At 43.2% G+C, this 22,680-nt stretch overlaps 2 protein-coding genes across 4 annotated transcripts; both read left to right on the top strand.

The window, feature by feature from the left end:
* Positions 1–11: 11 nt before the first annotated feature.
* zgc:77486 (uncharacterized protein LOC405808 homolog) lies at positions 12–8,393 on the top strand. Of its 3 annotated transcripts, none has more exons than XM_040040568.1 (6): positions 12–215; positions 1,631–1,830; positions 2,215–2,326; positions 3,180–3,307; positions 3,733–3,840; positions 4,998–8,393. In XM_040040568.1, the coding sequence occupies exons 2-6, from the start codon at positions 1,671–1,673 to the stop codon at positions 5,144–5,146; spliced, it is 657 nt and encodes a 218-aa protein (XP_039896502.1). In that variant the 5' UTR covers positions 12–215; positions 1,631–1,670; the 3' UTR covers positions 5,147–8,393. The 3 variants fall into 3 exon arrangements, with proteins under 3 accessions (XP_039896502.1, XP_039896504.1, XP_039896503.1); XM_040040570.1 differs by lacking the exon at positions 12–215 and adding an exon at positions 983–1,488; XM_040040569.1 differs by lacking the exon at positions 12–215 and having other exon boundaries at positions 983–1,830.
* A 3,099-nt stretch (positions 8,394–11,492) lies between these two features.
* On the top strand, positions 11,493–21,152 carry abhd17ab (abhydrolase domain containing 17A, depalmitoylase b). The gene is made up of 5 exons (XM_040040567.1): positions 11,493–12,520; positions 13,107–13,477; positions 14,693–14,887; positions 15,764–15,943; positions 18,245–21,152. The coding sequence occupies exons 2-5, from the start codon at positions 13,113–13,115 to the stop codon at positions 18,468–18,470; spliced, it is 966 nt and encodes a 321-aa protein (XP_039896501.1). The 5' UTR covers positions 11,493–12,520; positions 13,107–13,112; the 3' UTR covers positions 18,471–21,152.
* The last annotated feature ends 1,528 nt before the right edge of the window (positions 21,153–22,680 follow it).

The raw sequence follows: 22,680 nt of genomic DNA, 5'->3' as shown, positions 1-22,680 counted from the left end.
TGATGATCAGCTGTGGTGGTGGTGGAGGTGGTGTAGGTGTAGTTTGCTGTGCTGGCCCGTCGCTCTGAGGGCTGACACTGGCGGTGACGTCATGGTCGTTGTTTCGAATGTCGGGAGCTAGCGCTGGGTAGGAGGCCGCGCGCTCTGCTGGGGACACAGCTCACTCAAATCTGAACCCCTCCGTCGTCGACAGCCGCCGATTAACTACGTTTCAGGTAATGTCTTCATCCCCGACTGATTCGGCAGATTCCCGGTATGTGGTACCGGTCATAAACTCAGCCGGGACGCTGTTGGGAGGCGCTCTAGTTTTGGGTTGGCTGATTGCGTTAGCAACTCTGCTAACAGATAGCCCGCTAACACTAGCGTTTATTCGATTGAAAAGCCGCGATCTGCGTATAGTTCGTCACCAAGGACGCTGTAGCATTTAACTTTCGTATTTTTCACGATGACACAGGGCCACCGGTCGAGTTTCGTCCTTCCTTTTACACCTGTATGCAGTATCAGACAGACCAAACGTCCAGCGAGGCTGTTTGCTAATGTTTGCTGTGAGCTATTCAAGCACAGGACGCCAATTGTTTTCTTGTGCGGACAAACTCGGACTGGGAACAGCCAGCTGGAAGTTGTTCGGCTAAACTGCACGCAGCGCAGTTTTAACGTTAGCCAGCGCGTCGGTATTTAGGGTTTCGTACTGACAGGGTTTTTGTTTTATTCTTGTTGTCTTTTTCACAACTTTCTCCATGACCAAAAACGTCTTGTGCGGCGGAAGAAAGCGCGAAACAGCTGAGTTAGCGCATGTTTCACACACCGTCATTTACCTTCTAGGGTGTGTGTGTGCGGCTCTTTGGACCCTTTGTTTCCGTCACCGTGCACAGCTCTCCGTGTTTGTTCAAACTAATCCCACAGCTTCCTACTTTTAAAACTCGTGCTTGCTTTGATGTTGTAAGAGGTGCAGTACATTCGGCGATCCGTTTCACTAGTATTTCTATTGCTGCTACGTTTTTGTGTTTTCTAATAATTTTGAAGCATAGTTTATTTATTAGTATTTTCAGTGTGCCAAAGTCGAGGCCTGATTTTGCAGTAATCGTGGACTTTGGCCTTCAGAAGTTGGGGTTGGTCTTAATTTTGGTTTATGAAGTTTATAAAACTGCGACAGACCTTCATTACAGCTGCAAGTAGTGGACCATAACCTTTAATTCACAAAGACCTCTTTTCCACTTGTCCAGTGCCTAATCTAGAGCTGGTTCAATGCATTCCAGTAAATGGGGGGGGAGGGATGACTACTTTCTGTGCCAGAAAAGTGTGAACCAGCTCAATGCTGCAAATTTACTGGTTGTAAAAGTTGGAAGGGGCTTTAGCTAGAAAGTAACAGTATTTGCCAAATAAGCCCCAGGATTTGTCTGCTGTGATTGTCTTTTTTTCTTTAAGCTATGTAACGATCAGTCCTCAAGCCTTTCAGAGCTGGACTGGCTCTGTGTCGGTGCAAAAGAGGTAAAAGAAGTCATGATGTGCTCAAACTCTACTCTCATGCTGCAATGCCAATCTCCAAGCTCTTTTAGCTCCAACCTAAAAGCTTTGTAATCAAACAGGGACTGATAATTATTCTCACTAACTTCTGCAACCCCATTTTCAGGATTATCCTCTCCCATCCCCCTTACCCCCTCTGTCAGAGCATGGCTCAGGAGACCAATCAGACGCAGGTGCCAATGCTTTGCACTATGGGATGCGGTTTCTATGGTAACCCCCGCACCAACGGCATGTGCTCGGTCTGCTACAAGGAACACCTGCAGAGACAACAGGGAGGGGGGCGGTCCAGCCCCCCTGGAGAGAAAGGTAGGAAGATGGGAGAGACATGACCTATAAAAAGCAGGGGTCTGCTGGATAAGGGTGTACCAGGTGAATAAGTCAGGAGCTTTTAAATGGGAGTCACTCAAAAAGTGCACTGGAAATAGGGAGCCGAACTAGCTAAAAGGGGCTGGAGAACAGAGGTAGCATTAGCTGCCTACACTGTGGCATCAGAAAGCAAGAGAGTTACATTGCCATCTGTTGTTGTACATTAACTCAAAGTGCATCTGATCATGGTAAACAAATACATGTAGGGAATGTCAAGACGCTTAGAAGCAAGTGGAAAGTCATCCATGTGTGAGGCAACAACAGATTTTTGTGACTGATCTGACTGTCCTCCCCCCTCCCCGACACACACATACGTGCACACAGCTGCTACTTCACCAGCGGGATCACCAGGATCGGCCGGTACAACTGTGGAGAGCACAACCTCAGAGCCCAGTACAGAGGTGGCAGGAACCCCACCTGAGGAACAAACAACCAGGTATGCTGAGTTACGCGCAGAAAAGCGCCGAGAGCCGTGTTGTTTCATTGAGTCATTGTGAATCAGTGTTTTAGATGTGATTCATCAAGGAAAAATATACTCCGTGTTGGCTCTTTGACTAGTCCAGTCAGTTCATGCTAGTACCGCAGCTTGCCTCTGCAGAAGGCAAAGCGGGTAAGCAGTTGTGTGCATATTTATTTATGAAAACAAAACCTTCTATCACCATGGTGCAGTCATTTTCTGGGTGAAAACATTTTTACCTTACCCTGACGACCCTAACCTTCTAGTAAGAACTTTTCAGCTATTTCAATTTGCACGTCGACATTGACAGGTGAGGTTGTGATGAGCTTCTGATGATTATCAAAAGCCAAATTAAGTGTACGATGGGCTGTGTTGTCATTGATACTGGAAAAAATTAGCTAGAGGATGGTGTAGTTTAAAACTTAGCTTGAGGCCCTGTTCTGAAAAACTGCAGCGTAATGCTGAATAATTTTTTGCTGGCCAAGTTCTTTTTCTGCTATTCGGCGTTTTGAAGGGCCTCTTTTATAATTTGCTTTAACTTTACCATTGGGCTAACCTTTTTAAATGTTAAAAATGGATTTAATTCATTGTGAGGAAAGTGCGATAGGTAAGAAAAGTTCTGCGAGGCTCTTGAAATTGCTAAAAATGGTTTTATATTGCAGCGTGTGCACTGGATCTGTTTCCTCCCAAAGGGGACAAAACCAAAGCAAAGAGAATACCAAGATAAATTTAATCATTTCAATTCTTTTTTTTGTTTTTGTTGTGGGTTTTTTTTCAGTATTTTTATTTAATCTAAACTGAAATTTGCTGACTTGATTTGATGCCCTGTTAGTCCCAGCTCCACCAGCCCAGTAACTCAACAGATGACAGCTATGAGCATCTCCCAGGATTCAGGAGCTGTGGATTCTGATCGAGCAGAAGCCGAGGAGGGTGAAGAGGAGGGTACTTCAAACAGCACAGGTAAACATCGTAGAAAGCAGTAGTTCATTCCCTACCCACCGTCCACACGGTCGGCCCTACTCAAAGCAGAGGAGTACACTATTAAGAACTGCTGCGTGAATAAACAATGGGATGCACTCGCCACTGTGTTCTGGGAACGTGCCTGAAGTGATAAACACAATATGCTCTGTGATGACTCCATTGGTTTTCCCGTTTTATTTCATTTTGCCTTCTGCTTTGTGGCATGTTCTGTGTTACAGTCAAATAACTGTGTAAGGAAATCGTGTTTTTACATGTTTAAAATAATATTTTATAAAGCTTAAGTTACGGCCTCTGACCCGGCTAGCATATTTGATTGGTTGAAGTTAATTGTGTTGTCTTTTGTACATGTGCATAAATAAACATACAGCTGTTTTACATACGGTTGCTTTGTTTTTCCCCACCAGAGCCAGTCGGGGAAGCTGCGCAGGCTTCGTCTGATGGCGACCAGACTCCTGATAAAAACAAGAAAAAGAATCGCTGCTTTTCTTGCCGGAAGAAAGTAGGACTTACTGGTAAGTGAGGGAAGAATTTCACTCAAGTTTCTTATCTGTTTATCCTGTGTTTTATGAGTCGGCAGGGGTTCCTCACCCTAATAAGACATTGATTTGGCACACGGATGTATGTGGTGCAATGTCAAAGACATCTTTAATATTCTTCGTCTGCAGAGCTTTTGGCGCTAAACCTGTTTTTAAAGGACAATAATGACAGCTGCACACAAATGATTCATATGTGCATTTATTCTGTGATGATTGCTTATGTACAGCGAGCGACATTCTGCACTTAAGTGATACATTTCACAATGTGCAGCTCGGTCCTTTTTTTTTTTTTGCTTCATAGGAGACTCTGAGACTTAATAGCAATGATTATATATCAGCTTAATTGAGACCACATCCTGAGTTAGCATGTAAAAATGGGCAACATCATCAAGGCCCAGTCAAACTGAATTTAATGTTTAAACCTATACACAGGGCAGTGTAAGAATAAGTCTGTAAAATAATCGGGATGTAGTAGGACTGTGTGATGCATTTCTTTCTTTTTTTAATATAGCCTTAGTCTCCCTCTGCACCTCGAGCTGACTCTGTTTTCCTGCAGCTTGGAGAGAGACACAGGGCTGTTCCCAACAATGAAAAATAACTCTTTAGTTTACGGATAGACAGCATGAAAACTGAGTTTTCATAATGTGTGTGTGTAACCAAAGCTTATTAACTTTTGGAAATGGTACGCTAAAAAGAAGTCGGTGAATTTTACCTCACAGAAGTTGGAAGATCTGAACCAAGTCATGTGGTGAGATTTACCGACCTAACAAGGCAGCAGTCAAGGAACAATTGCCGCATTTTTTTTAAGGTCAAATGAATGTTTTTGTCAGTGGCGTCTTGGTAGTCTGGTCTGATGGCAGGTAATGCATCTAATATGCTGTATATAAACCCAAACATATGTGGGTTTTACTGCTGGCCCTATCTACTGCAGCACATAGTTTCCTTGCTGCTCTGTCCTCTTGTCTGCTCTAACACACTGATTTGGGGTCAGCACCCGAGAAATGAAACAATCCCAAATTGAAGAAAATAGCCATTCTGCCCCAAAACGAGATGTGAGTTTTGGTCTCTGGTGTCCAGATACATGTGATATCTATAATAAAGCGTCCAAGTTTAATTGCTTCTTTTTCCTCAAGGTTTTGACTGTCGCTGTGGCAACCTGTTCTGCGCCATCCATCGTTACTCCGACAAACACGACTGTCCCTATGATTACCGGAGCGCAGCCGCTGCCCAGTTACGCAAGGAGAACCCCATCGTAGTGGCTGAGAAGATTCAGAAGTTATGAGGACTGAGAGCAAAAAAGAAGTTTCTGACTTTGTGAATTTGAACAATGGCGACTTGGATGAAAACACCTGATATCGTGGCTTCATTTGTTCATGGTAGTGTAAAGCGGGCGGGGTGGGGGTGGTGCGGTCGCAGCCACAGTCCAGACACTTCCCTTACTAGCATCTCCCTCTCTCTCCACTTGTGACTGCAGCGCGCGCGTGTGTTTGTATGAAAGTGTGTGTGTGCGTGCACATTTGCTTGAGAGCTGGGGAGAGAGCCATGAGGGCTTGGTGGACATTTGTTTTGCCGTGGGAAGGGCAGGAATTTGATTTTTACCCCTTTTTGTTTTTTTTGTTGTTGTTGTTTTTCCACTTAGCGGGATCGTGTGAGTGTATTTTTTTATACAATCCCTGTAGGTAGCTGAAATGAACGAGGATAAGCTGTTAAGGAATGTGTCAATCGGGATAATGACAGAAACACATTTAGGGGGTCTAGTGACACATGTATCAGCAAGACCTTTAAGGGCTTTGGAATATAGTATTTTATCCCAGACTGAAAAATGATGTCAACTACTTGTCAAATTGGCAACTCCTTTACTCTGTGGGCGACCACATGTAGTACTCCAAAGTCTGAGTTTTCCACATGCGTCTTTCTGATATGTAGGCTTGTATGGTTACTGGGTGCATGAACAGTCATTGGAAGGGGAAAGCCGGGGAGGGAAACAAACAACCTTGACTTAACTGTGTGATTGAATTTTTTTTTTTTCTTCTTTATTTTAATGAGCGTATGACATCAGAAGATCTATATTAATATATTGTAGTTAGCTTGAATTGTGTGATTGCATTCTATTTATTTTTTATCGTTTGGTTGGTCTGTGCTGGAGGATTGGCAGCATGTGTCCGCGAATCTTTAACGATTTGCTCTTAACTTTTTCTTCGATTATATTTAAGTAATTCCATCCTGATTATGTAACCAGTGAAGAAGAAAATGCGCGCCCGAGCTCTGACGTGACGGAGCGGAGCCCGGCCGAGCCGCTCGGAGGGAGCGAGTGCAGTAGGATGTCAGTGATTAAGGCTTTGGGTATGAAGCACAACGACGTATGTCCGCTGCAGAGCACAAGCTACGGTGCCACGCCCGCTCAGTTTTGTTCAGCATTCGGGTCACTTGCAGTTTATATCCGAGCTGTATCGCAGCCTTGCTGATGAAATTGCCTTGTCGAGTTGCTGAGATTTTCTTCTTCGGTAAGGCGGCGCGCTCGCCTCAAATGACCTTTTATGTTCTTCGGAGCCGGTATGAAGCTCCATGTTTCTCCTACCACCAGCAGACCACTGACACATGCTGAATGAAAACTGACCCGGGTCGCAGTTGCTCTCATAGACGATGGCGTACGTTCTGCTCAGCGTTGCAGTGCCGCAGAGTTGCGTGCTGTGCTTTTACAGTGTGCTCAGACTGCTTCTAGCTAGCTTCTTCTAGGAAGATCAGTCCCACGTGCATGTGTGCAGTCAAACACGCGTTGCTGTTTTGTGACCGCGTAGTTTGAAATGAAGCTGGAATGTTTAAAAAGCCGCACAGCAGTAGCACAATGCATGGCCGGAACCGTAAGGTTCCCGTTAACAGGACTCTGTTTTTTTTTTTTTTTCCAAATGTAAATACCATACAGCTCCTCTTCTTATAGTATAACCTCAATGTAGATTTTTGCCAGGTAATAAAGGTGGGGAATTAAGGCAACAAATAGTACTCTCTGTATTAAAGTGCTTTTCATAATTATCCAAAAAAATGTGCTACAACTAGCACTGATGTTTTCCCCATCTTGTTTCCTCATTAATTTTTCAGGTTTTTACGTGTAATGTTCAAATTGTTTAATAACCACTAGTATCCCCTGCAGGCCACGTGGTTTCTATTTTACCATACTAGCTACACTCTTAACCAGCCCCCCCTCCTCCCTCCCGAGCTATATTAACGTTGCTGAATAACAGAGTATCTCAGTCAGAGCTTTTATCCTGTTACTGATTTGTAGCAATAGCGCTATTACTGAAAGTTTAAAGGGCCCCAAGCAAGAAATAGAGGGTTCATCTTTTCATTATTAAAAGCTTTCCCTGTAAATGTTGCTTGATGCGGTTCATTATATATTAATGAAAGCTGGAGAAAAGTTGCATTTGAATTTTCAGGGAATGCAATTTAAAAATATTCCACCGCAAAAGGCGAAAGAGAGGAATGACACTTCTGTGCGTCGGCTTAGTTCTGCCTCTTCTGATTGAAAAAGAGCCTTCGTCGAGTCTTTGCGTTAATGGCCGACGTGATGACTTGGCATGCCGACGGCGAGACGTTTTGCCGTGGATGAGTTGAGCCCGCAGTGACGGTGATTTAACTTCTTCCACCGTCACACCTACAGTGTAAATTTCAAATTGAGAAGGTGTTAACTGTGATATTCAGGGGGACGAGTGGTTGGTGCTGCTTTGCAGTTCGTTGTGTTTTAGACACAGAATTCTCAGACTTGGTTGATGATTATAAAACATCGTTGCATACGGTAAGCTCGGTTTTCCTTTACAGATTAATTGTCTCTTCATGGGAGAATTTTCCTGTGATGATTGTTCAGTTATGTAAATCATGGGGGGTTGCATGGTTTACGCTCGTTTTCTATTGACTGCTCATATCAGTGCTCCAAACGTTTCAGCATGTTTTTCCTGATAAATGTGAGCAGTTTGAATGTAAACCACCACAAGTCACACGATAAGTCGTGTTGCCGTCAGACTGACTGTCCGTTGGCCGACGATGGTTGTCTTTATGTGATTTGAGACATTTGAATCATTCAAATCTTTTGACTGTTTGACTTGCCACCAGCAATTAGGGCTACGTGACCTGAGTAACTGAGATATTATCAGTGCATATACTTGTGTTTTGTTTGGGTTTTTTTCCCCCTTTTTTGTTGCATTGATTATTGTTTGATGTTCTCACACCTTTCATAATCAGTGTCTTCATCATGCAAGGGTTTTGATTGAGAATAATAAACTTGTGAGTTAGGATGAATTTTCTTCAGCTTCACTGCAGGAATAAAGACATATTATTCTGTCTTTCAAGATGAGCTTTAGGGACTTGAGATGAAATCTACGATGTTCACAGAGGTGTAGTTGCCGTCCCTTGGCACTCCAGTCCCCCAGAAACACCACCAGATATCTTTTTATTTTATTTTTTCTTTTAAGAGTTAGGATTGTATGATGTGTAAGAGTAAGTATAAACAATAAAATCACAAAGTTTATTTTAATTTACACTTGTCGTTTGTATTTATTTGTCTTAATGTATGCTAAATAAATACTCATTTTAAATCCAAGCTCCTTGCACTCTGCTTTAGAAGAAAACCTCAGTATTTTACTGTGATACAAGCTGCATGTGGAGATGTGGAAATATACGCGTTTTTACAGCTAATGTAGTTGTGCTGTTATCACCACAGCAGGAAAAGCGTATTTAACTGTTATAAATGACTTTTCTATGATTTTTCACATTTTTGTAAAGCCATCAAGTGGGCCAGTTCGTAGCCTTTGGAGGTCTTGTTCTGATCTTTCTGCAGTTTGACAGCCCTGCCCTAAGACGTAGGGGCGCCACAGGTCAATAAAGGTTATCACCTTTATCCATACTACTTTCAGATCTCCCAGAATGCTTCTGTCTATAGAACAAGGGCTTACTTTGAGTATAAACATGCCTCTGCACTCATAAAATCATTCCCAGGTCAACACGTACAACACCAAAACACAGAATGAGGAAATATCTTTTGAAGGAATGACTCAAAGGGGCGGAATGACAGGAATGACACCGGGGGCGGTCGTGGCTCAAAGAGTTGGCAGTTCGTCTTGTAACCGGAAGGTTGCCAGTTCGAGCCCCGGCTCGGTCGTTGTGTCCTTGGGCAAGACACTTCACCTACCGCCTACTGGTGATGGCCAGAGGGGCCGATGGCCGATATCCATTATTATTATTATTATTATTATCAAAGCCTTTCTCTAGCACATGGAGACCACGTTAATTTTTTCATTTATTCTGTTATCTGTCTGAATAATATCAGTTTGATATAGGATATTCCTGTGTTATTATGTATAATTAAGCCCGTTTATTTACATGTATAAGATATCCATCCTACTTCCATCATGATTTAGTCATTAAAGTTAACAATTACAAGTTACATTCTAGGCAGTAGCTTTGTTGTTTGATGTCATCCAGTGTTTAATAAAGGGCAAAAAAAAAGTTAGACCTCCTCTCGGGGCCCTGTGGGTTTGTACTGATGTGCCTAATGGACCTTAAGATAAGATAACTCTTTATTGTCATTGCACAGTCGTACATAGTCCAATAGTCCAATGAAATTGGAAAACTGTCCTACGTCGACACTACATATAACACAACATGACCCGATACGACACATCACAACGCAACACAAACAACACAACACAACACAGTATAATAACTTAGTAATAAAAAATAAGAATAAGTGTATTTGTATTACACACTGTTATTATTGCACATTAATTGTTATTGCACCTTGTTATAAATATAAATATTATTATTGTTACTGTTTTTACCATTGTTACCTCCCCCCCAAAAAGTCCAGGTAGATAGCCAGTTAGGTCAGCTATTTGCATTGATTAGGGCTGTTGCCCTGTTGTAAAAGCTGTCCTTGAGTCTATTTGTTCGGGACCTCAGCAGCCTGAACCTCCTGCCAGACGGCAGCAGCTTAAACACCCGGTGTCCTGGGTGTGTACCGTCCCGTAGGATGCTGCGTGCCCTCTTGAGACAGCGAGTGCTGTACAGGTCCTTCAGGGAGGGAAGAGGATGTCCAATGATTTTTTGGGCCATATTGATGACCCTCTGGAGTGCCTTTCTGTGTGAAACTGGAGACCTTTTCCACACACTCGCCATTGATGCTGACAGGCTACAGCTCAGACTTCCTCCTTCTGAAGTCAACTACCAGTTCTTTTGTCTTGGTGGTATTGAGGTCCAGGTTGTTATCTAAACACCAATCTGACAGCCTCTGAACTTCAGCTCTGTACGACGTCTCATCTCCCCCTGAGATGAGCCCCACCACGGTGGTATCATCTGCAAACTTGATGACTGTGTTGTCTGGGTGGGTAACTAGCACAGTCATGTGTGTACAGAGTGTACAGTAGGGGACTCAGTACACAGCCTTGTGGAGAGCCGGTGTTAAGGCTGAGGGCTGAGGAAAGATGAGGCCCCACTCTAACTCTCTGTACACGGTCTGAGAGGAAGTCTCTGATCCAGCGGCAGGTGGTAGAAGGAAGTCCGATTTCCAGCAGTTTAACTATTAGTCTGTTCGGGAGTATCGTATTGAAAGCAGAGCTAAAGTCAACAAAGAGCAGCCTGGCGTAACGGCCCTGCACTTCCAGGTGAGAGATGGTGGTGTGGAGCGTTGTAGCAATGGCATCTTCAGTTGATCTGTTAGCTCTGTATGCGAACTGGAGCAGGTCGAGTGTGGGTGGCAGGCAGGACATGATGTGACGTCGGACCAGTTTCTCGAAGCACTTCATTATAACAGGTGTTAGAGCAACTGGTCGGTAGTCATTGAGGCTCCATCATCGGCCTCTGATGGATTCATTTCTAATCCTGTCCATCCTGCTCACTCACAGAGAAGATCTCAGTATCTTCAGCTCAGCCCCCAATTTTTGTCAGTACCCCTGTCTCCAAACCACATGACAGCAAGTCTCACTGCCATCTTATACATCTTCCCTTTGGCTCTTGCTGCTATCCTCCCCTCATAAATCACCCCAACACTTGTCAGTTCCAGTGCAAAGGTGAATCTCTCAAAATCTGTGCAAAAATAACTGAGGTAAAGGTGTGGGTATGCAGGGCTGTTTTAACAAGGCTATGGATATTTATGTAGGATGGCCTACATAGCAGGTTGTAAAGCTGACATTTCTCTTGAATAGATGGTAAAGGTGGCTCCTGAGCCAGCAAAGCTGTGTGTGTGTGTGTGTGTGTGTGTGTGTGTGTGTGTGTGTGTGTGTGTGTGTGTGTGTGTGTGTGTGTGTGTTAATATAAACTGTTGGGGAGAGTTACAGCTTAAGAGTGTTGACCTGTGGAAGACCCACCTTCCTTTAGGACACAAAACAAGCTTAAATCATTTACTTTAATTATTGGTTATGGTCAAACTTCCTGTTAAAAGGGATTTTTTTTTCCCCTTCCCACAGTTGGGAAGTACTGGGTCATTTGATTGTTGGTTTTTCTTTGTATTTTTTTCTTACATCTTTACAATATAAAGCGTCTTGAGGTGACTGTTGTTGCGATTTGACTTTATATAAATAAAACTGAACTGAGAAATTAAAGGGGATATAAGCTGTTAATTGAATTGAGATCACACATAGATCCATTAGGGCATAATGTGCTCTTTATCAAATAAAATTAGTTGTAAGTAGCACATATCATCTTTGATGAATCAGCCGGGTCTCCAAGTAACTGCGATGACTCTTGGATTATGAGAAATACCGTGAATTGAGCTTCTTTATCTTTAAAGATACAAATTAACAGTCAAGTTCAAACATGTCACCTTTTACAGCGCCGTCATCCGCGCTGATAACACCTTTCCCATAATTGTCCAATGGAAACTTCCTGCGTCATATCCGGTCAACTGTCACTTCCGGATGCGGTGAAACAGCAGAGAAGTAGGAAAACACCGCATCTGTGTGGATTAATAACGACAGGCAGGGCCGTGTATAAACCGGGAGGACACGCCAGCAGCGTCCAGAATGGGCTCGCGGACAGAAGCGTTCACACCGGGATCTGCATTTTAACGGCGCTGTACGTCACAGCGCGAGCCCGCTTTTACCGAGCAGCCCTGTTTGTGTCTTCTTGCTAGCTTAAGCCAGCATAGCGTTAGCTGGGACGCGCAAAAAAAAAAACAGCGTCTCTCTGGGAAGCGAGGGGAAGACTTGTCCCTACTGTTGGTCTTCACGGTCACTTCTTCGGACAGGGGGCACAGAGGGACATCTCTGTGTTCGTGTATAAAGTTAGTTTCGGTCACTTTGAGGGCAGGACTTTTATTGGAAGCGAGTCTCCCAAACTGAGAAGTCGGGATCTTAAACTAAAACCAGCTGCTGGTGTTTTTATTTAGTTAGCTCTCCAGGACGCGTTTGGAGAGAAAAGCGCGTCGTTTGTCTGTCCCAGGGTATAAAATGAGTGGAATGTGGCGTTCAGGGACTACAAAGAAAAGCCAGCAGACACTTTGTAAATAACACTTCCCTGTCAGCCGGAAGGCTCCAGCTCTTTTTCCTTGTTCAGCTGACAGGGCTGCAGGCAGCGTCCCGAGTTTGAATTCTGGTCAGGTGGAAGGAAGACTTCCTTGTTTGTTTTGTTTCAGCACAGCTCGTTTCTCTTTGACCAGGCTTCAACTCAACAGGTAGGTCTGCTGTTTCACACGGGGGGGTCATGTTGGTCCCCGTGTACGTGCATTTATTCTCACTCATGACTTGTAATAAAAACAACGAGCATTAGTCACTGTGGTTTACCTGGAACTCTATAAACATCAGTGTGAAGTATGAAGAAAAAACGATGGGTCTGTGGCTGAAGTCTGTCAAATCATTTAACTCATTTAATATATGGTCCATCACAGCTGCAAAAGCCCAGGTTGGCGTTCAGATTTCTTAAAAAAACAGCAACAACAAACAAAAAAACCTGAAACTTATCCTGTGAATAATTATTGAGCCACATTTAAGGAGATTAAGGCGCTCAAGGTGGCAGACTTTTACAGATTATTATTATTATTGCTTATTATGATTGACAGTGCATTAACCGTCAAAATTAATTTAATATGTTTGAAATGCTTTCTGCCAAAACTGGTGTAGACAAATCTTCATCCCCATTGTCGGCACCCACAGGCTAAGGGCCTTGTGCATTAAATTGTAATAAGTGTTTCATTGTGTTAACATTTGCATGATGTGAATTCATTTGCACAGTGATCCTCTTGTCTGTGTTCTTCTTCTCAGTGAAGGATGAATGGCCTCTCTCTCAGTGAGCTCTGCTGCCTGTTCTGTTGCCCGCCTTGCCCGAGCCGCATTGCAGCCAAGCTAGCTTTCCTGCCCCCAGAACCCACGTACACCTTTATGCCAGACCCAGAGGCGGGCCCTGCTGCACCAGGGGCGACGGGGACATCCAGCCTGCGGGCGCGAAGTGGCGCTTCGGTTGCTGGAAGCGGGGGGACCGGGGCCGTAGAGGGGGGATGGAAGCTTCACCTGACGGACCGAGCGGAGTTTCAGTACTCTCAGAGAGAGCTGGACACTACGGAGGTCTTTCTTGCTCGATCCAGCCGAGGGAACCGAGTCGGCTGCATGTACATTCGCTGCGCTCCTAGTTCCAGGTAAATGGAATTAGCTGTCAGCTGTGACTGACAGGTATGTCACACTCGCTCTGAAGCATTTAAACAGTCTTCTTCCTCAACAGTCTTCTTCACGCCCAGGTTTGCTTTCTTTTCTTTTCTTGTTGACTCAGCTGACGCAAAGATTTTCTCTTCCTGTTTTTTTCTGTAGATCATGGCACACCCGTCAGACTTTATTCTGTTGTCTTTATTCTGTTGCCTTTATTCTTTCTCATTATTTTCTCTGTTTGTTTGTAGAGCCTTAAAGTTGAATTTACTGTTGTTCGTGATACTGATCACAGTAAAAAGATTTGCACACTCCCTGACAACATAAGTTTCCAGTCAGAGACAAAACATTTGCAGCTATGTGGCGTGATTGACTTTATTGGCCGTTGTTGGTAAATGGCTTTACAAGAGGAAATAACCTTCTTCATCTTAGAAGGTTTGACAGTATTTTATGAGATGTAAAAGAATTTAACTCTAACTGCTACTGATTAATTTACCAAATGAATTAAAAAGAAATGGACAGGCTTGTGTTACAGTCCATTTATCTTGCATTAATGTGTCTCTAGTATTACAAAGAATGATCCCAGGCCTGACGTGATATGGCAGAGTCATTGTTTTGCTGCTTTCTAAGTGGAAAGGCCAAGAGCGAAGCCACGGGCTGCAAGAGCTCATAAACAAAACCACTGAGGGAGAATTTCAAAACAGTCGGTGTGTAGAAAAAGTATCAGGTTACTCCAGAGAGCACAACACGCATTCATGAATAACAGCCAAGGGCTAGATACCCAGCGTTCACAGTGGATACCCTGCTTCTCAGGTTATACTAAATGTCTGGAAGCAAGAGTCCTTCGTGGTAAATAATCCTTCAACCTGCAACAGTTTTATAGAATCAAGTACCTTTTTGATTTAAACAGCAGGTTACTTGTGATTTGATTAATTTCTGTGCACAGTTGTTTTTCTGCCTTAATAAAAGTTCTGTGTTTAGCTATGCTATTGTTGGCAACGCTAAACAAGAATATTTCTCATGTAATCACAATGTAGTTCTCTATATATCATATATTTCTGATTAGAGCACAGCAGAAGCTGGATCTTTGGCTCCAGTGCTGATAGTGATTTTTATTTATTTATTTTAAAGGAAATAGGAAAACCGATAAGCGTGCACCTGTCTGTGTCTGTTAGCTCGTTACTAACCCTTTGTCTGAATCATCCCTGCAGGTTTACGGTGCTTTTCTCCCACGGCAATGCAGTTGACCTCGGCCAGATGAGCAGTTTCTACATCGGCCTCGGCACTCGCATCAACTGCAACATCTTCTCTTATGATTACTCGGGCTATGGCGTCAGCACCGGCAAGCCCTCCGAGAAGAATCTGTATGCAGACATAGATGCTGCCTGGCACGCCCTGCGTACACGGTATGTGATGATGCAGTTGGCCCAAACGTGTCCTTCGAGGTGTAATTTTATTATCCCAGGCGAACTTGTTCGGGCAAAATGGGGCATGAGTTTACAATGGATACAGCTGGGATCAAACGATGTTTAAAATGTGCCCAGGCAAAAAATGCCTTTGCTGTGAGAAGTGCTAAAGAAGAGGAAAAGCAGAAAACGAACGTTTGAATAAAGGGGCGTGATGAAGGGGGTTGAATGGAGGTGGTGGTGAGGACGGAGCAGAGTGAGGACAGCTGCTGTGTGAATAAAGAAGAGCGAGATGGATGGATAAGGGAAGGCTAAGGGGTGATGTATCTCAAGGGCGTTGTAGGGTGATGAAGTGTCTCATTAACAGAAGCGGTGCTGTGCTAATGCAGCTGTAGCCCGGGGGTTACAAAACAGAGCGCTAACTAAAGGTCGGCTCATGTAAAAGTCACCGTTGTGTGTCATTCTTTACTCAGGTCTTAATTTCAGCATGTTGAAAAAAATATGCATGTGCTTTCTGAAATATAAAGGTTTCTGTGAAAGTCCTTCTGTTACAGAAGAATCCCACCGTTAGTAAACTTTTGTGTTGTGTGTGGGCCAGTAAAAGATTCACTCATTAACGGAGCTGCAAGTAGTCATGAAGTGAAATAAAAATTTGAATTTTAGAAACTGGTTAGTCATTTTTGATCACTATAAAAAAATTTACCTGACATGTGACCTTTGACCCTTGAGGAACAAAATTCTTTCTGAAAAATAACCAAAGCATTAATGAAAGTACTGTCAGTAATCATTAGTACACCAAAGGTAATATTTGTGGATTTGGCTGCTGTCTCTCGTCTGTATTATACGTATTTTTTCTTTCTGTTTATTTCTAACCAGGTATGGCATAAGCCCGGAGAACATCATCCTGTACGGGCAGAGCATCGGTACAGTTCCCACTGTAGACCTGGCGTCACGGTACGAGTGTGCCGCCGTGGTTCTTCACTCGCCTCTAACATCTGGTATGAGAGTGGCGTTTCCTGACACAAAGAAAACCTACTGCTTCGACGCTTTCCCCAAGTAAGAGAGAGTCTTCTTACTGTTCACACGTTTTGTATGTATGAAGCTCTTCATTTCTTTCCCACATAACATTTTGTTCGTAAACACAAAATGTTAATTTGATATGAACTGGTTTTGTGTTTCCCTGCGTTGTCCAATTAAAATGATGTTTGATAAACTGCGGCATATCAAACACATCATAGCAATTGGCTGTGAAAGCCGTATATGTGATGCATGCTCAGTCATCCTGGTAAGGAAATCCCAGACAGTTGAGCCATTATGCAGCTGTGAGTCAGCTGAGACTGTACAAGTCATGTGGATGAGTTGGAAACAGGATCGGCTTTCTATACTGCCCTCTATCTGTTCGTGCTTCATCTTCTTTCTTTCTGTCGCTGAGTAGGGTGTTTAAACGTCATGCACAAAAACAAAATGCACAATCTGTGTGCTCTGACTCTTTGACTGTCTGTTGATATTTTCACATTATTATTAATCTGTCAGCAGAAGAGCATGATTCCCACTTAGACTTGTGAAAGTGTGTTTGTCCAGGGAAAACAGACGTGCTGAAAGGAAAGCCTTTCTTCTTCTGAAGTGCTGTTTGAATTATTTATTTGTTTTTAGTTTTTTCAGTGTAGTGAGTCTCATTTGTTGGAAAATCCTGTTGACACATAGTTTTTTTTTTTTTTTTTTTTTGGACTGGAAAATCACGAAGGCAAGGTTGAGTGCATTTACAAACCACTCACACTTATACTGGGTGTACTGGTATCGACTGGATGATTGATAATATCTGCTGATTTGTAGGTTATGATTCGTGGTTGCTCTTTCTCACTATGGAAATGCATTGCTATTATGACCACTCAAAGCACTTTGCAACGAACACTCTTCACCGTGTGCTGCAGTTGCTGCTGGAGCTCACATCTCACACAGGTGGTGACTACGTAGGCATCCACCAACGGTTCATTCTGTGGGAACGATTTCATGTGACACTCTACAGACTGGTGCGAAGGCCCCCCTGAGGGGAGCAGTCCACTGGGGTTTGGGACTACCAAACCCGTCCTTCTGGAATGAGTGTGTCTTTACAGGAACAGCCCGTGTTCCGTCCACTAAAAAAAAAAAAAAAGAAGATCCATAACTCAAAATTTCGAGTTTTATTTTCTCGACATTTCCGAGTATTTCTTCGAAATTTCGACCTATTAACCTCAAAATTTTTGAGACAGGAAGAAAAGCATACTTCGACAGTAACTCTTCGTAAGTCAGGCTGCCAATCTTCTAGTAATCTACGTGAATGACGTCATTTCCATGTTACCCGGAAGCTGAAGCCCTCAGCTACAAATGCTACAGCTAAGCTACCGGTATTACATCCAGTCGTGAATGCACAGATTGCTGAGTGTTTTCAGCCTGGCTTCACAAATGATGAAATCCCTGTGTTATTAGCTGAATCACATGGTGTTACTATCAGCAAACATACTTTAATTTGTTGGGATCCGTTTTTGAGTGCACGGTCCTGCGCCATATGCTTCCGGGTAACAAGAAAGCGACCTCATTCACGTATATTTTTGATTAGCAGAGCTAACTCGAAATTTTGAGAAAAGTAACTCGAAATTTTCGAGTTATATTTCTCGAAATTTCGAGATAATAACTCGAAATTTCGAGAAAATAACTCGAAATTTCGAGTTATGGATACTAGCTTTTTTTTTTTTTTTTAGTGGCGGAAACGGGCTTCCATAGTACTAACTGTTGTTCCACCATGCCACTGTTTATTTTCAGACTTTACATAATTACGTCTGGAGGACTCGTCACACACACTGCCCTGTGTGTGTGTGTGTGTGTGTGTGCTCGTTTTGTTAGTCCAGTTGGACTAACTGTGGTTGTTCAAGTCTCTCTGTAAACAGTTTTAATCCCAGTACGTGCCAGTAGGATTGTTGAAGCTCTTTGTTCAGTTTAACCCCACGTGCTGCCACACATGGGTGTGCAGTTGTAGTGTGGGTGTTCACTCGAATGTGTTGTTACAGTTCTTTTATTTTTGATCCTCGGCCCCAGAACGAGTCTCTTGGCCACACAATAAGGACTCGGAGTCAGTAGCAGTCCATGCCAGCTTTAGCACAGGAGCTAATATCCGATGGTAAAGTGGGCGAGGAACAGAGGTGGTAGGAAAACAACAGAAGACTTCTGGAGAACTCAGCCTTGACCTGGAGTGGGCACTGCAACCTTTTCCTGCTGAGGGCCACGGGGTCAGACTCGATAACCTGATCTCTGGTCAGAACGGTCCACACTGTTTCAGCGGGTTCTGTTTCTAATTCCTGTTTTCCTCTCTTTCCATTTCAGCATTGAGAAAGTATCCAAAATCACTTCCCCAGTGCTCATCATCCACGGCACGGAGGACGAGGTGATCGACTTTTCCCACGGCCTGGCCTTGTTCGAGCGCTGCCCGAAGGCTGTGGAGCCTCTCTGGGTTGAGGGAGCGGGACACAACGACATTGAACTCTACAGCCAGTATCTGGAGCGCCTGCGCCGCTTCATAGGACAGGAGCTGGCGGTACAGCACGGCTGACCATCAACACTACGCTCGTCATAATGACCATATTTCCCGGTCCGTTCAAAGCACCTCACCTGTTTTTGTCTGAGATGGAAACCATCTGACCCGTCTTAACCGTCCTGTGTGACGTGTGCACATACTTCAGGACGCAGTTCACCTTTAATGGACCGTGGATCATTTAGACGCAGGGGAAAAGAGGCGTCTCTTCATAATCACAGTGGAGACTGTTGGGGTTTGTGTTTGTTTGTGTGTCTTTTAGCAGAAACTTTAATAGTGCAGATGCCTGTACTGTGCAATAACATGAAAAAGAGGGAAAGGTTTTCACTGATAGATGTAAAAGTAGAACAACAAAGTGATCACATGACCTGGAAAGCTCCTGTCACCACCTCAGCGTACACTTCGAGTGGAACTTCATTTCTGCTAGCAGCTTTTTATTAGAGGACTTTTGTTGAAGCAGGTATTATGTTACATGGAATTATTGCACCTGTACAGTTAAATGGAAGCCAATTTAAACACAATATATCATGTTTTAAAGGTATTCGTTTACCTGCATTTTGTTGGCGCAGACTGCATCATCTTTAAAATCGTTTCTAACTTTCATCACGAAGGTTTGAAACCGCTCACAGCTTTTAATCTTGGGAAAAATTATGCTGGCATAAATATGAGTTTATATTTTGCGTCTTGTTTTTACGTATCGAACATTTCGCTCAGGTAACTTTTTCGAGTGTTCGCGATTGTTTAGCGCGCGGACAGCTGAAGCGCCTCAGAAGATTTCATCCAGCCTAAAATATTTCCTTCCAACGAAGCGTCCAGCCGAACTTCGATCCTACATCTGAGCTGCAGTCCACACCTCCAGTTTGCTGAGCCGTCGATGCCCCCTCGCGCTTCTCTCTAACACATCTGTGTCCCACTGCTGCTGTGGGATTGGCTGTATGAAAGAAAGACGTTGAAGAGGCTCAGATGGAAAATCCCTCCAGTTCTTTCATTTAATGGAATGCGTTCGAGTCCATTAGCCCCGTCCGTTTCTTTTAGCCTTGTTTATGTCTCGCACTGCTGGGTCACAGCTGTCGGCCTGTTCTTGCTCCTCACGGTGCGCAGAGACAAGGAGAGCAACACTAAAGTTCAACACATTACTCACCTGCACCCCGTCATCAGGGATTTGTTTGTTTGTTTGTTTGTTTTTTCAGTGAAGGCAGGGAGAGTAACCACATTCAGGTCCATATTCTGATAGTTCCCCAGTTTCGCAGGAACATCTGTGTGATCAGAGCACATGTTCTTCTTAGAACATATCAGCAGATTTGTCAGAGTTAAGCAGGAACACTAACACCAGGCACTAAACAGATTAGTGTTTCATCTAAATAATTTAGACTTTATAACAGCTGCTTGTATTATTATCCTGTCTATGTGTACAAACCTGCATAATGATTAAAGGGGACCTGTTATGCTTATATCCATTATTAAACAGCACCAAGTTTCAGACGATCTGGCGAGTCGAGGTCAGACTGTCTCTGGTTCTGTGTGATCGCACTGAGAGCCATTGTTTATTATGTTTTTCTCAGAAAACAGATCAGGTCTTGAGCTCCTGCTGTTCACGAGACCCATTGTAGGACAAATAAGGATTATTTTAGGCTGGGAATCATGCAAAGCTACTCTAGTAGAGCCCAAGTATAGAAATATGGAGCTGGAAAGGAGCATAATAGGTCCTCTTTAAGTATCATTTTTGTTTTGTGAGGTGCGTTTTCTGTCTTCTGAGAATATTTTTAGGAAACATTGGCACATTATTTGATTGATCTCAATTCTTCAGCTTGTTGTTGGAGAAATCTGACTAACCCGTAACAGGAGACTGACCTGCCTCGTACCTGAACTGGTACAAATAGATGTTGGAGCCTGTTGGAATTGCTGTAGGTGGCTCTGAGGGTAAATGCATATCTGTTGTGGGGGTTTTCCATGTGTTTTTTTTTTTCCCTTTTCTTTGTGGTGATCCAGCAATCCACCAAAGTTTTAAAACTGTAACCAAAATTGTAATATTTATAACAAATTGTAAAGGAATCGGGTGTTTTTGCTTACGTGCGTTGTTGTATTTGAAGCTTAGGCACGATTGGATTAGACGAACACTCAGATTCTCAACATTTTTGAGGAGAATTTTTAGGCTCGGTGGACAAACCAAAGCTTTTGTTGTTAGTGCTTTACCCAGTTTACCTGCTGCTTATGTTTTATATCTTATGTAAAGAACGTCAAACTGAGCTTATCTTCTTATTCTCTTCACATTTGGATACAGATTCATTGTAAAATTCTCTGTTTGCTAAATAATCGTGTTTTATCAAATCACATTTGCTTTGAAATATGCAAGAACCGAATATGAACTTGATAAATTAACCAAGTTGGGATTTTTTGTTTTTCTCTAAGCTGTTTATGATTTCTCGTTTGTGCAGGGAGGAAACCACGTGTATTTGAATATGTTTGTGTGATGAAAGAAGATGAAAGGCCGGCTTCATGCCGACACATGAAAAGCTTTTTTCAGACGTGTGGGTTTCTGCTGAGGATTGTTTCATTTCTGGGTTTTATTTTCATCATCAAACGTTCTTATCAATTGTTTATTATACTGACAGTTTTTTAGTTTTTAAAGATTTTCTTTCTTTCTTTTTCATGAATTAAAGAGAATAAGTTAATAAATCATAACCAGAAGTTGATATTAAATGTGACTCTTTTTTTTTTTTTTTTTTATTTGGTGTCCTTGCTTAAATCTGCCAGAGATGAGTGTTTTCAGCATTCCCTGATTTTGCACTCATGGCAGACCTGGCACTGGCTGAATAAAGACCCGTCTGCTGTGAAAGGCCTCATGGGGCTGAGCATCGAGGCTCCAGGACTGGCTCGGACGAAGGCAAAATGAGTGTTTAATTGCCTGGTGTTGTCTTCTTTGGCTGATGTGTTGGACGGCTTGTTAGCATCTGAGCCAACAGAGGCTCAAATCGTGTTTTAATTAAAGCAGTACAAGGACTCGGGTCTGTCCCAGCCTCCCCTCGCTGCCTGCTACCGTGTTGAGCTGTGGGGAAACGGAGACAGATGGATCATAAGCTCCTCCCCCTGAACACACACACACTTGCCAGCTGTTTTCAGTGGACCACATAAACTACAGCGTGTCACTCAGAGGCTCGTACGGATTAACAACAGCTGCAGTAATGCGTCCCTCTGTGTACGGCAATGTTAGTGCATTCTGCAAGAGCAGAGGAAGACCTCTAACACTGAAACACAAAGCTGAAGCTTAACAGCACTTATTAATCTGCCTTTAAGTGTTCCTAACCTGAGGATTGTTGTCAAGATTTAGACTGAAAAAGGAGAGCGAGCACGAGTCGGAGTACAGAATATAACTCCCTCCATGTGAATACTTTATCAGCTTCAGGAGAATAAATAACATTCACTCACATGACATTTAAAATAGCACAAAAGTTCAAACACATATGTGAACATTAACGATGGTGCACTGATGCACTGATTCTTCTTCCTCCCTACTCATTTTTCTCAGGTTTTGCTTTTTGTTGGTGTCCTTTTCGATACTGGCAGGAAGAGATGGTCTCAGAAAGATACATCCATGCGTGTCTTCACACTAAGGTTTGCTGTGAGCGTCTGTCACAGAAGGACCAGTATCTGCTCCTCTGTGTGAGAGGAACTGGAGGAGCGCCGACATGTTTCTGACTAATCTGTCAAAAGGAGACTCCATGAGGGTGGCACAAAATCCCAGCAACACTTCTCACAAACACGTCTTCCCAGTTTATTCCATAGCTGTCGACCTTAAACTAATCGAGCTCAAATTCCCGCTCTAACCTGAATCCTAAACTCTATCCTTAACCCCGAAACAGGCCTTTGAAGGTGAAGTGATGACCCTCAATCACAGGGTCTAACACTACATTGGTCCTCATAAGCACACCCACCCACCCACCCACCCACACATACTTTTAACTGTTTGTTTCATTTTGTATTGCCTCTTACATGGTGACTGCTTTGAAAAAGTAGACTAGTCTCTGCTTTTTAGTTCTTTTCATCATTTCATGTTTGAATTAAAATGAAATTCTTTTATTGGCAGTTGTTAGGCTGTCAGCTGAACGAGTCCTTGAAACAACCAAGCACACCCACCAGCAACTTAACCAGCACATCACACAGGGACAACCTATTAATGTCTGTGATAATGTTTAGAATGTAAAATCTAGTGTTTTTAAAGAAGGGGAAT

This window comes from Simochromis diagramma, unplaced genomic scaffold, assembly GCF_900408965.1.
Source record: "Simochromis diagramma unplaced genomic scaffold, fSimDia1.1 OVJJ01000026.1, whole genome shotgun sequence".
In the NCBI taxonomy this organism is placed as follows: domain Eukaryota; kingdom Metazoa; phylum Chordata; class Actinopteri; order Cichliformes; family Cichlidae; genus Simochromis; species Simochromis diagramma.
This window is presented reverse-complemented; position numbering and strand designations above follow the sequence as displayed.

Coding starts and splice junctions, on each gene's coding strand:
- abhd17ab (XM_040040567.1), top strand. CDS start 13,113: ATGAATGGCCTCTCTCTCAGTGAGCTCTGCTGCCTGTTCTGTTGCCCG. Junction 14,888..15,763: donor TGGCACGCCCTGCGTACACG/GTATGTGATGAT, acceptor ATTTCTAACCAG/GTATGGCATAAGCCCGGAGA. Junction 15,944..18,244: donor TGCTTCGACGCTTTCCCCAA/GTAAGAGAGAGT, acceptor TTTCCATTTCAG/CATTGAGAAAGTATCCAAAA.
- zgc:77486 (XM_040040568.1), top strand. CDS start 1,671: ATGGCTCAGGAGACCAATCAGACGCAGGTGCCAATGCTTTGCACTATG. Junction 1,831..2,214: donor CAGCCCCCCTGGAGAGAAAG/GTAGGAAGATGG, acceptor ACGTGCACACAG/CTGCTACTTCACCAGCGGGA. Junction 3,841..4,997: donor GAAGAAAGTAGGACTTACTG/GTAAGTGAGGGA, acceptor TTTTTCCTCAAG/GTTTTGACTGTCGCTGTGGC.